The sequence below is a fragment of the Lycorma delicatula genome, chromosome 4 (genome assembly GCF_047948215.1).
Source record: "Lycorma delicatula isolate Av1 chromosome 4, ASM4794821v1, whole genome shotgun sequence".
In the NCBI taxonomy this organism is placed as follows: domain Eukaryota; kingdom Metazoa; phylum Arthropoda; class Insecta; order Hemiptera; family Fulgoridae; genus Lycorma; species Lycorma delicatula.
In genome coordinates this window covers 43,217,200-43,233,734 of record NC_134458.1, presented here as the reverse complement: position 1 = coordinate 43,233,734, position 16,535 = coordinate 43,217,200, and the positions used below count along the sequence as shown (strand labels likewise).

Genomic DNA, 16,535 nt, shown 5'->3' with positions numbered 1-16,535 from the left:
ATATTATTACGTTATGTTATAAGCTTGTTATAATATTCCAAAATTTTAATACCAAATTATAACAACAATTATATAATTTAGTAAAAGCACGATCTTAATTGGTGAAAATTCATAGCAATTTCAATACCACGAATTGAATATTGTATTTTTGTAAGTTAATTGCTCTTCGTGTTCATAAATTCAAATATAATGGGTCTGTTACGTATAAACAAGTTTAATCCCTACATCGATGGTTGAATAATTGAAACAGAAACAATTGAGATGAAAATTACAAATCCAATATTCAATCAGGAGATTTAAGTACTGTAAAATCTGGTTGCGGTGAACGAAAATCGAAATAATGATGTATTGCTGAAACAGTGAATTATTAACTTCGTCATACAAATCAAGTATTAAATAAAAACCACTGATACAACTTTATGCATAAATTCTACTTACCAAATATTCCAGATCTTTTTAGTAATTTCTTTTTCGACAGGATTTTCATAGCCTAAAAACAGAAAGAAATAAAGTAAGATATTAAAATAAATGATTAAAACTTATTAAATTAATTATTATTATATATGAATTATAAAAAAATACCAAGTCACGTAAATAAAATTTGTGCACACTTGCACCTTGTAATCGTTTAATTACAAAAATATAAAATTATGTTATTTTTGTACATAAGTTTATGCGATATTTATTATTTATGTATTATACATGTAAATATATAAAAATAATTATATAATTAATTTCATTTTGCTTAATTACATTTTTATTACTGTTACGTTTATAAAAACGTTTTTAGAAGAAATTAAATTAAATTTTATTTATAAAATGTATAAAGTTTAGTAGTAGATACATTATATACATATACGTAGTTTAAATTATATGTATCCCATACTAAGTAGAGACGATATATGAATATATATATATATATATATATATGTGTGTGTGCATTATTTAACAATAGAAAAAGGTACATTAATTTGTCGGTTTGTACTATCTATTCCAGTCTTTCGTTTAATTTTCGTACGCATGTACGTGTATTATGACAGGCTCAATATAAATTCATCAAAAATGGCTCAAATTATTTCTATATATGGATAGAATGAAATTTTGAACACAATTAGAAAGAAGAGAGATAGTTTTCGTTTTCTTAAATGTTTTACTTTTTGTATAATAGTTGTAGAAAATTTACATTTGGCGCAGTGAAAGTACTTATTATTTAAAATTTCAAAGTTTTAATTCAATCTGAGTGGAGGGGGAATATTGAATATTATTTCTTAACAGTTTTTGCCTCGTATCTCAAAAACCCGTTGACCAAAAGAGATGAAATTTAGCGAAAATATTTGGCCGTATACGTATATACTTTGGTAAATTTTTTGATAACATCGGTCAAGAGGCGTCACCATGGTTATTTTTTTGTAAACTAATTTTCTTTTAGCCTTGTTGAGTAAAACTGCACCAATTTATTGAAGTAAATAATTACTAGATTTTTAAGTTCCAATGAACAAGGGGGCTGAATGGAACCCGTTTGTAAAATATCAACTCTATTAACTTTAATATTTTAGATTGAAAATCCAACTGTTCCTAGTATTAATGTAGACGACATGGAAGACGACATGTAGACGAATTGAAGAGTCTTTTTGAATTTTTTTATAATTCTTATACCTTATCTGTTTTACAAAATCTTCAAGCTGTGGCGTGTTATTAAAAATATTATATGTGGTAGCTGTCGATCAAAGTGGATCAATGAGACTAAGTCTTTTACTAAATATTTTTATTTTTTATTTTTCTTTAGAAATTGTACTCTAAATGTACAACATCGATAAAAAAGTCATTTGGTTAAGGGCGTCAACTGACACCATCTTGACCAAATTCACACAGCATACCTTTTATTTTATTTATTATTTATAAAAGATAAATCAAAACCCATAAAAGGTTTTGTAAATTGATTTATTTATAACTAAATCTGAATTATGATTGAAAATACATCAAATTTTATCGTTAAAATGTACAATTTTATTATTCCTAAAATAATGCGATTTATTTTGATCATTCAATGAAATAACTGATCGTATCGGTGAATTCTCATATAATTTATTTTTATATTTTTAATTATTAAATAGTTGATTTAAAAAATTATTGTATTTTTTAATTAAGATTAATGCGCCGTTGTTAAAAATTCATTTTTCATTTCGTTTCTTCAAATTATGAAATAGACGTTAGTATTTTGTTATGTATAATTTTCATTTTACAATGAAGTTTTACAGTTCAATTTATTTTCGTTTATTTTCATAAACGTTTACTTTTAATCTCACAGTAAGAAATCACTCACCTTTATGTCGGATTATCTTGATGTTCATTAATAATATTTTCATTCCGATAAATCCGTGAAAAATGAAAATATTGATGTCATAATATCGCTATTTTTTTTTGCGGTTCTTATGTAATGTACAACCATATTGGTGGAACTACAGTTCACACTTTTTCTTTAACATCATAATTCAACATACAAAACTGTTTGTCTATATCAGCATACCTCTGAGCTCTAACTGTTTCGTTGTCAACTACAGACACATAAAGATCTGCGACTCCAAACAGTCACAATACAATTTTTTAATAATACAGAAATTGTTCATAAATATAATATAAAGCTGTTTGGAAGATCAGTTTGTAACAAATAACTATCGTACTCTGTCAAATGGAAATGAGTTTCCTTTGGTATAATTATAATATGCAATATTTCAGAAGTTTTATGTAACGGTAGAACGAATTTTTAATAAGTTAAGGTGATTTGATAATCCAGTTGGAAAACTCCTTCGAACAGTTTGATTTTTGTACCGATGAAAAGAAGTAACATGACAGTGACACTTTAATATTAATTTAAAATGATATCATGTCAGTGTATACACTCTAATATTTTGTGCTATACATTTAATAATAGTAAATGTCGACTTATTTGATTTTAAAAATAGTTTACCTTACCGGTCCAGTGTTTACAGGAATCATGAACGGTTGTCAACTGTCAAATAATCTTTTTGAAAATTACGTTTGAATTTTTTTACTTATTTAAAAAATATTCCTTGAACAGTTTTTTCATAAAGAAAACCGTTAAATTTTTTATGAAACTTTTGAACATTTCTAATCGATTTGCACTTGGTGAGTATCAAAACGGCAAACACAACAAGGTTAAACCGATGACGACGTTGTTCATGGTTCATGATTCAAGATGCGGTGTAGAAACAGCATGCTTTTTTTTTCTTTTTTTTTTTTTTTTTTCTCTCAGCTCCCCTGGGCCGGACCGACTTGTTGGTATTACGCCGCCCAGGGGAGTGTCTTTAAACTCAAATAGGCCTCCCCACCTACCGGCTATATACCGGCAAGGCAGGTCGGCCTACCGGTTAGCTCTTTTTGAGAGTTCTTTATCAATATTGGCCCCTTGGGGACCCAAAAGGGCAATACTAATACACCACGCCAGACCCAGTTCGCCGTGACGCGGTAGTCCCTTCAGTATTCAGTGTGCTCTTGCCTGACTGTTACCCGTGGAGTCCTTGGTGGCTCATCAGTGCCAACACACCGCAGCATGCTGGACCTCACCAGCAAGGCTGTCCACCCAGTCCTATTCTAGCCAACACCTTGTCTTCTCTCATCGGAGTATTTCTGTAGAACAACTTGTCTAACAAAACTAGCAAAATTATTCCAGTTTGACTCGCTTCTTAGCATGTAGTCTATTGTTGTCTCTGGAGTTATACCTGTGAGTGCCTTACTATGTCTAAGTGTGTCCCACCTATTGCACTCAAAAAAGGTGTGCTCAGCATCATCTATCTCGTTGCAGTAGTTGCAAATCGGTTCTTCTCACTTGCCTATTTTGTGCAGGTAGTTATTGAAGGAACCATGTCCTGTAAAAAACTGCGATAGGTGATGATCAACCTCACCAAATCTTCTCGATAACCATGGCTTGATGTTGGGGATGAGGGTTCTCGTCCATCGACCCACAGCTTCCTGCGACCATCTTTCCTGCCAGATATTATAAACGGCATCCCTGACCTCTTGTTCTGGCTTGCCTTGTGCCCTCTCCACCCTCTTTTTTGCGATTAGGTCAATAGGAGGTGTACCCGATAACACGCACAGGGCGGCATAGGATACTGTCCTGTATGCGGACACAACACCTAGGAGCACACACCTGTGCGTCCTCGCCAGTCTCTGTTTGTTGCGCCTGATGGCGATAGAGCGCTACCAGGCCGGAACGGCATACATAAGCGAAGACACGACGGTGGTCGCCAGTAAACGGCGCTTTGAGGCCCGAGGGGCATTCTGCGATGACATAATGATGTTTAGACTTTTTATCATCCTTTCTGCCTTGTTGCATACATTGACTATGTGCTCGGTGTATCTACCGTTTTTCTGGAGGATAACTCCTAAGTACTTGATGTTATTCGCTTCTTCTATAGCATGACCGTTGATGGAAATATTGAACGGTTCTAGCACTCTTCTACCCGTAAAGGCAATACACCGGCATTTTCCCGTAGACAGTTGCAGACCCCTGGACCTCAACCACTCCTGTATAGTGTCGATGGCCGCATACACCCTCTCCCGCACCTCCAGGACCGTCCTTCCCTCTACGAGGACTGCAAGGTCATCTGCATAAGCCAGCACCTGAACGCCGACAGGAAACTCCTTCTGAAGGAGTTCATCTATAATCACCAGCCACAACAACGGCCCCAAAACAGAGCCCTGCGGAACTCCACAGCATGCTGTATCCTACTTTTCCTTACTCTAGTAATTGCTATATAGGAAATTAAAATTACATTACATTCCTGTGCCGTAGTAGGTAGTTTTGTTCGAGAAGGTCGAAATGAAATAACTGTTATTTATATTGTCCACGAAAAAACGGAGAAATTTTCAGGACGTGTTCTACTGGCGAAAATAATGAAAAATACAAAATTCGGTGCTGAAACACTTGTTTTTTTTTTTGTTTTTTTTTTTACGTATGTAATACAATAGCTTTGTTAAATGACTAATAAATGCTCTAAATGTTTTGTTTTAGCAATAAAATTTGTAGAGAATTTAACTTTGAGAAAATTAATACAGCCAATAAAAAGTAAATTAAAACTTTCAAAAATCGGTTTTTTTATTGAAAAACCCCGCATTTTATTCAACATTATCTTCCGCATATACTAGTCATTTAGTAATGCTAATGTACTAAAAAAATTAAAATAATTTGTTTTTCGAAACCGAATTTTGTGTTTTTCTTCGGATACCTTAAAATGTACTGCAGTTACAGTTCTGGGATCTATTTATCCTATTTTCCAGCTAAAATTACATAAGAAACCACCTACGTTTCTCCTTAAGTTGGGTTTCAGAAATTACAGTAGGGCTTCTGTTTATTAGAAGACCTAAAACCCGGGCGAAATTTTTCGCTAAGCATAACTCTAAAACAAAACGTTTCCAGATCTACGTTTATATGTACTTTTTTCATTATCTTCACGAGTAGAACATATCCTGAAAGTTTCTCCATTTGTTCGTAGGACACTCCATATAAGTAGTTCATGTATTTAATACATTGAAAAGAAAATGTATTTTAACATTAAGTATGCTCATTATGATTTTATGAGTGCAATAATTTAATTTAGAATAATTCGTTTACTATGTATTTCAAAATTAAATCTATTTCCAAGTGGACAAATAAGATTAAAGATTACTTTGAAACTTTCCGCCAGATATTAGTTATAATTAGGTTTAAAAGCTTAATGCATAACACCGTTGTCACTATTGGACATAATTATCCCACGTAAGCAGTGTATCGATTAAACTTAAGATGAACTTGTTGAAAGAAGGGGTTACATACTATCTATGTGATATAGTCGGAGTTAGAGTCAAACATTTAATTTAACATTACAGTGATGTAGAAGTACTGCATGGTTGAGTCCGATTTACAGCGAAAATGCTTTTACCGTAGCCATTTTTGAATGGCTGTTAACACGGCTTTTGTTTACTAACAGTAAACAAAAAGTAGTTGTCAGAGTTTCTATGTACACCTACTTGTAACTTGATGTACAGTAAAATAAAGACGGGTACATAATTGGTGGGGAAGAGGTAGGTGGCGTTGATGGTATAAAACGGTAACTAATGTTTAATCAAGGTTAAGTAGTTAGAAGTCGGTAAACCACTAGTCTTTGAATTTAATAAAAGAAATATTTTATTTTAATCAGTATATAATAATACATTACATAGATCACGTCATGAGTAGTTAAGTATTTTATTTCATAGTTACGGAAAAGAAATTGCCCCACCACTTGCTTGGATGGATAAAGGGAGACCATGATAACATTTTTACCACAATTCACAAATAAAAAGTAAAAAAAGAGAACCGGTTAAAGAAAATGTTATTAATAAGTCTACTTGAGAAACAAAATGCAATGATTTTATTCATATGTGATGTTAGACTGTTACAATCCATCCAATGAATAATATTTTGAACCGCTAACGTAGAATTTTGTACTCCATTTAAATAATAATCTTCGGATATAAATACAGTTGTTCATCTGCAAAGAAGGAAACAACGAATGATTTCAGATTTTAAGTCAAATCATAAATAAATACTAAGAAAAGCAAGGGACCAAGAACATTGTTTTGTGAAACATCTCGTTTTACACGTGATGCGAGGACTTTTATTTAATATTAGAAAACCTGTTAGTAAATATCTTAATTTATATTTGGTTTTCTCTGTTTTATTTTTTTAATTTCTCTTTTACATATAGTAAAAGGGTTAATGAACATATACAAATACCGAGGATTAGTGAAGCCAGTGGTGTCAAATTGGATACTGTTTCAACTATCCAAAATTTTGAAATACTAAAATCACGAGTTACGATATCTTAATTTTTTATATTAACCTATATATTGGATTTATTGCAGCTGTAAATCAGGGAAAAGTCAAGGAAAACAGAGTAGAAATTTTATAATGATATTAATCCCAGATTTCGTTCTAAATTTACACGTAATGGATTTGACTCTCTAACACGGAGACTGGTGGGATTTACGGATTATACATTGTTAGATTTGTAGAATGCATATTTCAGAAAGTTTTAGTAGAAGAAATAAGAGTATTTCTGTGTGGCTACCCATTTTGGATATCTTCGCTGCAATGTTTTGCAACAAATCATAGCAGAAAATCATATTTAAATTAAGGATTACACAGTGTCGTATTTCAATCCTAATAGTTTTTATATCACTGTAGACGCATTGATAAAAATATATTTATTTTAAATATATAACAATTTACAAATGAAGAGGTATTGCGGCAAATAGATGAAGAAAGAAGCATTTGGAAAAATATAGTTAAAAGAAGAGACAGACTTATAGGCCACATACTAAGGCATCCTGGAATAGTCGCTTTAATATTGGAAGGACAGGTAGAAGGAAAAAATTGTGTAGGCAGGCCACGTTTGGAATATGTAAAACAAATTGTTAGGGATGTAGGATGTAGAGGGTATACTGAAATGAAACGACTAGCACTAGATAGGGAATCTTGGAGAGCTGCATCAAACCAGTCAAATGACTGACGACAAAAAAAAAAAAAAAATACAATTTACATTTATCGCTGATGATGTTATATTTTCATGTATTATAACTTTTACTTTGTTAGCATCTTATCTCTAGAGTTCTGCTGCCAGAAGAAAAGTACGGTAATCAGTCAAAGAAATAGGGTATGATTTGTTGTGAATTTTTCTACGTTATTCCAGAGATCCCCAAAAAAAACCAAAAGCCGAAAAAAAAATCTTTATCTATTGCATATTTTTTAACTGAAATCTTTTTTGTCTTTCTAGCATAGTAGTGACCCAAAAACTACTTTGGGGGCAATATTGGAGGTGGGGAAGCCAAAGATCAAAGATTAGAAATATCAATTTTTTTTAATCTTTCAAAAATTTTTTGGGTTGTTTAAATTTTTTAACTTTTAGTTAACTTTTTCCATAAGCAATGACAGGAAAGAATACAACTTTGTTCTCAGATTTTTTTTTTAAATTAATATTTCAAGATGAACAAATTCATTTTAAATGAATTATTTATTAAAATAACGTGTTGAAGGAAAATAAAGTAGTCATCTCACACTGTCTCATTTCTGAATTTCAGAAAGTAAATTTAAATTTAATTAACATAATGTTAATTTTTACTTAAGTTTATTTTTTCCTTTAAATAAAATATAGAAATTACCGTCGTGTTAATTAAATACGATTAACTTCTTTTTTTTTAATATAATTTGTTCAAACAAAAATAATTTAAATAAAACAGGGAATTTATAATGTTTATTGTTTTATTTTTTCTATTACAGTAAAGAAAAAACTCTACATATCTTTTACGAATTTTTCAACGTCTTTGATAGGTTACCTATCCTGTCTACAAACCTACAATCCGTCAAGTTCTGTCGAAATTTAAAAGTCAAAGTCTTTATACCATCATTCTTTTCACTTGAATAAACTTCTCGTATCAGAAACTAATAATTCTCTTTCTAAAATTGAATTTTTTATATTTTTTTAATCACTTAAATAATTCAAATCTGACTGCAGCAACAATAACAATATTATTTTTTTTACCGTCTCTTATTATTTTTTCATCCCTCCGATACTTTCCATGCTACCAAACTTTTAGAAAAAGCATAGTTTTCCTGCAAACAAACAGCATACTGACTTAAGCTTTATGGTCTTCTGTAAGGAGCATTTATAAGATAATTATACACTAGAGAAAATTTTGTTAATGATATAATCGACATTCGTAAAATAAATAGAGAACACGGAAACCACTTAAAACGCAGAACATAAACTACGAAACACAAATAAAACATGAATGAAACATACAATACAGGGTTCTTGAAGTAATTTTTTGTAATATTTACAAAGTATTTACAACATTTAGGAAGTATTAATTAGTGTTTCAACAGCAATACAATTAATATAAACCATCGGAAACGGATTTATGGAAAAAGACAAATTTTGTCTATGATCTGGTTAGCAGCATCGGCTAGTCAACTAGCTGATACAATCATAAGTTTTTAAGTGGTACTGCTCCAAACATAAATTTGGTTTTTTCTTAGGTTAAGACTTGGTACTCTCAAGCATATTTTATGCTCAGGACAAACTTAACTAGCATGTACATCTTATAGAGGAACTTTAATCGCTTATATGTCTTAGTGCAGGGCGAATTTTCAGCCCAAAAGAATCGAAAACTCCTCAGACAAAGCACCGCTAATAAGGTCTGGAAAGTGATGACTTAGCAGTAACATACACTTAATGTGAACAACTTTTATCACGCTATCAGTGGTTCCTTTTGTGATTCCTAATATGAAAAGAGTATTCAAGATCTCTTCTGATAAGAGATTTAAACTATAATATAAATAAACATAGGCTTGTAAAATGCCTTCAAATTGATGTTATTAAAGCCAGATTTATTTTAGATAATGAAGCCCTCAACATGCTCACTAAACAGGAACCTTTTGTCTAATTGGTCACAAGTACCTTTTCATTACGTCTCCCTTCATATTTCATGTGATGCATATTATGCTGATGTATTTCGACGTTGGTCTTCCTATACGTACAAACAAAAGTCTTATCCAGATTTAACAGGACCTCGTTCTTAATTGACCATATGCAAATAGCGCCGATACTTTCTCGGAGATAATCGCGGTCCAAAAGATCAGCTATGGTAAAGATAGATTAAGATAGTCAACAGAAAAACAGATAAATTTGACAGAAATGCCAATATCATTATTAAAAAGTAGAAACAATAGAAGACCCAGCTAAGTGCTCTGTGGAACACCGGAGGCTGCATTACAGATATCCGAAGTGGCACCTGTTATTCTAACAATAAAAGATTTTTGAGTCAAACGACTTTATTCCACTTCACTAGTATACAAGAAAACGTAAAAGATATCAATGGTTTGGCCAAATCTAAACGTATAAAAATCAACATGGTCTTCTCTGTTCATAACAGAACACGAGTAATTGACAAATTGGAAGTCAAATTTGTGACTACAGACATTAAGACAGTGAATTCATGATGGTACGGAGCTGTCTGATGTTTCACGTGGTTTAACATATAATTATAGATGATAACTTCAAAGGTTTTTGCAATTACCTCCAAAACAGCAATCATTCTGCGGAATGTTACACTGTAGCCAATCTTTTTAGGGATAGATGTCATCTTCGAGTAACTCCGGCCACCATTAGGTATTCGAAGAAGGTTTGTAGTAAAGTTAAAATTAAAAAGATGGTACGGGAAAATAAATTCAATCACTCACTGAAGAATAAATGCTAGAACTCCATCGATATACACATACACAATTTTTTAATGTGTGCTTAAATAATGGTAATTTTAAAATAAATCATTACAAAAAAATGATATAAGTATATAAAATTAGTAGAACTGAGGATTTCCTTAATAATTTTTATTTTAAGTAGAATAAGAAAAGATCTCGTGAGGTTGTTCGCTGAAAGAGAAGTTGTTCATCTGTGTGAGAACGAGATGGAAAGAAAACTATAGAGACAGAGCTATTCTATTTACGCCTACATTAATTTCTGAAAAGTTTACTCTCTTCTGTCTGTACCTAAGAAATTATCAGTGAGTAACAGACTGCTTTTACGAAAGAAAAAAGGAAGATTAAAAGGAGTAAATAGGTCGCTAAAGGTATTAATTTAAGTACTTTAAGTGTTGAAAGTAAAAAATCATTGACTAAAATAATTTTTATGAAAGAAATTAAACGGTACTGAAATAATCCTTATAAATTAATATAAGTATTTTGTTAATGAAGTATATACATGGTACAATCACAAACAGTGACACGCATTTTACTTATAAATAAAATTTTTATATGTTTCATTTAATTAATCCTACTGTCTAATTTTTTGAATGATGAGAATCAATATAACGTAAGTTAAATTATAAATTTATACTACTACTAACCCCGACTTAAAAAGAGAAAAAATCTGATTTTGATACTACGTAACAACAATTCTAGTGAGGAACAATTTTGTAGCTGAATAACATATAAAACACCAACGTACAGAACGCAGGTAGGGATTCCAATAGCCGGCTGGTACACTTCGGAATTACCAGTATCTCTGACGTAGCAACTTCCTTCTACTTAATCTCGAATTCTCAGTTCTTTCATAGTTCCCGTACTGAATTTATCGTTTCTTCCTATGATTTACTGTACTGTTTGTATACGTTTGCTTTATGTATTTACTAAAGATTTTTTATCTTACATAAGGGTTTTTAATAGTTAAAAATATGTTTGAAATAGAAGAAATCATCTGTCTGGGCGTTATCATTGCGGATCGCTTCAATAAATGTCTTCTTGTCAAAGATTTTCGAGGTTGATTGGTTTTTTAAATGAATACCATTTTTTATTGTTTTAAATTTGTAAAAATATATATACAATATTATAAATAGAACATAATAAATAATAAAATAAATTGTAAGTAAATATTTAGAGCAAAACGTAAATTATATAAAAAAACAAAATATATATAATAAAAAAAAGAAAAAAATTATTGTACACTACGTGCATCGTTTCTATTAAACTAAATGCCTTTGTGGAATTCCTTTCACTAGTGTACAAATTTTCGAAGAGTAGAAACAGCATAGAAACACAGAAATCGGTAGTTGGCTACTCGGAATCTTTGTTTGTTAATACTAATTTGTAGAGTAGTCAGCGACCTGATATAATTGTGTACATTAGGGAAACATCAGTTTCCCGTCTGTTGTTTGCCTAATTATTAAAGACTGTGTGTATATGTAAGCCCAGATACTTGTGTGCATGCAAATATGTTTGAAAAATATTTTATTTGTGTTCATTAATTACATATGTTGAATGCATAATTATATTAATAATTTTTACTCGCCTACTAGAATATTCTATTCTAATATAAAACATTATTATTTGTTCTAGCATAAAGATCATTCTGCTGTTTGTAATAAATACACAACTCTCAATTCATATTATACAAAATTATACGTTATAATATTTACATTTTCATTTAAAATGTTGTCAAAAGTTATAATCACACAGTATTAACGTATTGTACAAATCTCTAAACACGTTATTCATTACGACTAACATGGATTACTAGATATTAATATACAATTTTATGTTTATTAAACATTCGTCAAAGATAATAACCGAAACACATAATGAAGTAAGATACAAAATCCAAAATAATATAAAAAATATCATAAATACAAAGAAATTTAAATTAAATTAATAATTGATTTTCTACGAATAAATGTAAGAATTCAACAATTATCAGTTTAAAAAATTATATTCGCTTAATTTGCGATCGTTTCTTCATTAGATTTTTATGCATATCATACAGAACACGACAGTAATATTCACTGTTAATAGTGATAGCTTAGGGTAAAATATCCACTTCAATAATCCCATGTTTGTCTCAGAAGTTACTTGTCATCATTTTACCTGCTGACGCAATTTTTCGAAATTTCTTTGGTGTGGGTGAGTCCGCATGGTTCCGCTGCTTCGATGCTCTTTTCAGTTCTGGATTGAAATGATGAACCCATATTTTGTCACATGTGATATGCAATCGAGGAAATATTTGCATCTCTTGTCATAAGCGATCATTTAATTCAGTGCAAACTAAAACATTTTTGTGATGGTCAAAAGTGGAAAGCTGTTTCAGAACCCAGCGAGCACTCACTTTTTGGAATAGTGAATGGTCATGAATTACTGTGTTTACTGTCTAATGAAGGATTACACACCCTCGAAATTTCACGACATATACGTATATATATATATATAAAATATATATATATATATAAAATATATATATAAAATATAAAAGATAACGATATTTTAATCTTAAACGAATTTAAATATATGTTTTTTCGTGTGTTTTAAAATAATATTAGTAGTAGTAGTATACATGTATAGTAACAATATCACGAAATCATAATATTTTAGTAAACTAATGAACTGGAGTAAAATATAATAGTATATTACACTAAATACCAGAGTCAATGAAGTCAATGAAGGTAATTATTTATATGAAACTCCATCTACAGCGTTAATGCCTGTAGTCTATAGCACCACAAGCTCCTTAATTGTTTGACAACCATTTAGATTGTATAGATAAATTCCTGTTATATCCCCTAGGATACACAACGCAAGAATTTAATACTGTTATATATTGAGTAAATTTTCTCTTTTGAATAGAAGGAATAATACTTTCATTTATGATATCGTATAATGGTATTTACGATAATTTTGTTTAATGCAGGACGGTGATTAATATGCTTTCTGACGTACATTTCTGTCAGTGTAATAATTTCTTTAGTCAAACGAAAATTCCACTTTTTTAATCTAATATATTATTAAAAATACGGTTAAATTGTATTGCAGATAATTAGTATAACATATTTGTGAGGGTTTACGGTGAAAAATTATGCACTTAACCTTTTCAATGACAAAATTAACCGAATTCAACTTTAGTATTGTTTTAGTCGTTAAAAATAGTTTTATAAAATGAAAATTTGATTCGGTTTGTCATTAAAAAAATAGTTTTTATGACTTCCTGAATACTTTCAATAGTTGGTCAGTCAAAATTAACAATATCTATTTCATGAAGTAGAATGCAACTCGATAAGGAAAATGCATTCAAAAAAAATTACAATGAAATTGTAAACCGTATACTGACTCTCGCTGATAAAAAAATGATACTGATATCAAAAAAGGTGAGGGACTACATATCAAAATGTGTTATTAACCTAGAATTTTGTTTAAAAAAAAATACATGTTAAATAGGTATAGACAATAGATATACAATAATAGATAATAAAAAAAATGTTTAAGCTTTTCATATAATAAGCAAAAAATAGAAAAATTTGTTACAAAACTCTTACCAGCCCGATTTCATTTATTAAACAAACTCATATAATTAGCAGAGGTAGTATAAGGCATTACCACAATTTTGATTAAATTTGACAATTATAAATTTGCTGTCACAAATTTATAATCTGTAAGCGTTTATATCGCATGTTGACTTATTAGCGATTCTACATATTTTCTTCAATTACATATTTGTTTTGTAAGTAATTTTCACCTTATATTTTACTACGACTCGTATTGTCTTTATTTTAAGTATTCAACATTATTTCAAGTTTTTAACTTTTCAACAGATTTATTTATTATTTATTTACTTAGTCTTTCTTCGCTAATTACCGTATTTTTTTATATAAAGATAATAAAACTACAACTAGCGTAGTTTCTTTGACGTTCTGAATGTGTCATGATAAAAAAAAAATTATATGTAATACATATCACACATTTACAGAATAATTCTTATGATTTTTGTTGTTTTATAAATGAAATCAGGGCGGTAAGAGTTGTATAACAAATTTTTATATTTTTTGCTTATTATATAAAAAGCTTAAACATTTTTTATTATCTATCATTGTATATCTATTATCTATATATATTTAACATGTATTTTTTTTAAACAAAATTCTAGATTAATAACACATTTTGATATGTAGTCCCTCACCTTTTTTGATATCAGTATCATTTTGTTATCAGCGAGAGTCAGTATATGGATTACAATTTCATTGTAATTGTTTTGGACATCACTGCATTTTATTAGATTATTCTTTTAATTTTTGTTATGAATTACTGATTGTTATCTTATGGATTTATTATTAAAATTTATTGCCTTTCTAGAACAAACAAATATACATTTTTTTTTAATTTCTCGGCCAATTTTGTTGATAATCATATCATTCACTTCATACCGTACTTTTCCTTTTTTAATAAAATTAGTATGACCTTAACGAATCGAAGATCCGTGATGAAATATTGCACTTATTATTTTCTAAGTGTAACCCTCGATTTATATCGTATCCGTGGACACACTTTTATATTATTAAATGTACCTTTTTTTTTATTTCTCTATCAATTAGTTAAAATAGTTCTAATTGTAGAATAAACATTTTTTGTAGGCTACCTAGTACTATCAAGTACCTAGCGGCGCGAGTCATAACACATTTTTGCAACACTTTCCTACTGTTCGTGTTTTTTGTTTTATTAGCAATTTAACCTCTTGTAAACTCTTTTATTATTTTTTTTAAAATGAAATTATGGGAATTAAAAAAATTGTTTCATCTTCAGTAATTTTATTTACATAACAGCAATTACTATTAAAGCAAGCATTAGTATATTTTCTTTTAAATTTTATTATTTCAAGTAAGTTATCATTCAAGTTTTTGACACTATCTAGTACCATCAAGTACTACTACCTAGCAGCGCGATTCGTAAAGCCACCGTTTTGAGGAAAATGTAACATATTTGAGTTCATCAAATGGAAGATTTGATGAACGCGAACATTTGATCAAATGGAAGATAACAAAATTCGAGGTATTTTTTGAAAGTAGTCTTTATTACAAATCTAACTGAACATATGAAAAATCTTTACACGAAGCGAAAATTGGGGTCTGGTTCGGTCGGTGTAAGTAAAATGCGCATTGTGGGTCCAATTTTTTTTTTTCAAAATAAAGGTAATAGTGATCGTTACTGTTCTGTTTTAACAAACTTCATTAGTCAGTTAAAAGAAGTAGAAGTCAATCACGATGGGTTCCAGCAAGATGGCGCCTCAGCGCACACAGCTTACAGGTTAATGACTTTTTTACAAAATATCTTTGGTAAAGGAATCATTTCGAGTGGTTTGTGGCTTGCACGATCGCCTGATCTGATCCCCCAGATTACTTTCTACGGAAAGGGGCAGCAAAACTAGCAATGTATCGTAACATACCATGCACGGCTGACGCAATAACGGTATACGTACGAGACATTCTAGTACATCAGCTGGTTAAAGTGTTTGAAAGCAAATTGAAACGTAAGCAGTGTTGTATCGAAGTTGGAGGAGGTCATTTTCAACACCTTTTATAAACTATTCCGATTATTGTAATATCTTTTTCTATAAAATAATGAAATGAAAATACAAGTAATAATTAAGAAAGTTTTGTTATTGCACTTCCATACGACCAGTGCACAGCAACTTCCTGAACGGACTGTATATGAGTTTAATTATGGTTGCTATCATTTTCTTCCCTAATAATAAGTTATCCAAAGTTCACGTCTCAACACACACTTACGGAAGTTTTGGCCATAACATAATCTATATAAACAACAGTTTAATCGGCCGTTATTGAAACGGCAGAGTTCTAGTTGTTCGATAATTAGATATATGCGAGATACCTACTTCAAAAAAATTTATACAATAATTATTAACATAAAGATTGATAGAAGTTAAATAAGATTATATGCATAAAATAGATTACAGTTTTCACTTCCAACATAACCTAATTATAATTGAATAAAGTGTATGCGTGATTTACAAACATAATGATGTAATAAATAAAAAAAACGTTATACTTAGTTTTAATCTTATGAAGTTTTTGATAGGATACATTATCACTAAATAAGGAAAATTAATTTTTTCACTGGAAACATAGTTAAGTTATTTTTTGATTACAGTACTATTAATAAA

General features: G+C 30.1%; 1 protein-coding gene across 3 annotated transcripts in view; it reads right to left on the bottom strand.

Annotated features, from left to right (window-relative positions):
• Nucleotides 1-16,535, bottom strand: part of LOC142323323 (calcium/calmodulin-dependent protein kinase kinase 1) — an 881,066-nt gene that overhangs the window by 105,827 nt on the left and 758,704 nt on the right. For all 3 annotated transcript variants that reach the window (XM_075362807.1, XM_075362806.1, XM_075362808.1), the window contains one exon: nucleotides 439-490. In XM_075362807.1, the coding sequence (XP_075218922.1) occupies nucleotides 439-490 (52 nt within the window). The remainder of the gene's footprint in view (nucleotides 1-438; nucleotides 491-16,535) is intronic.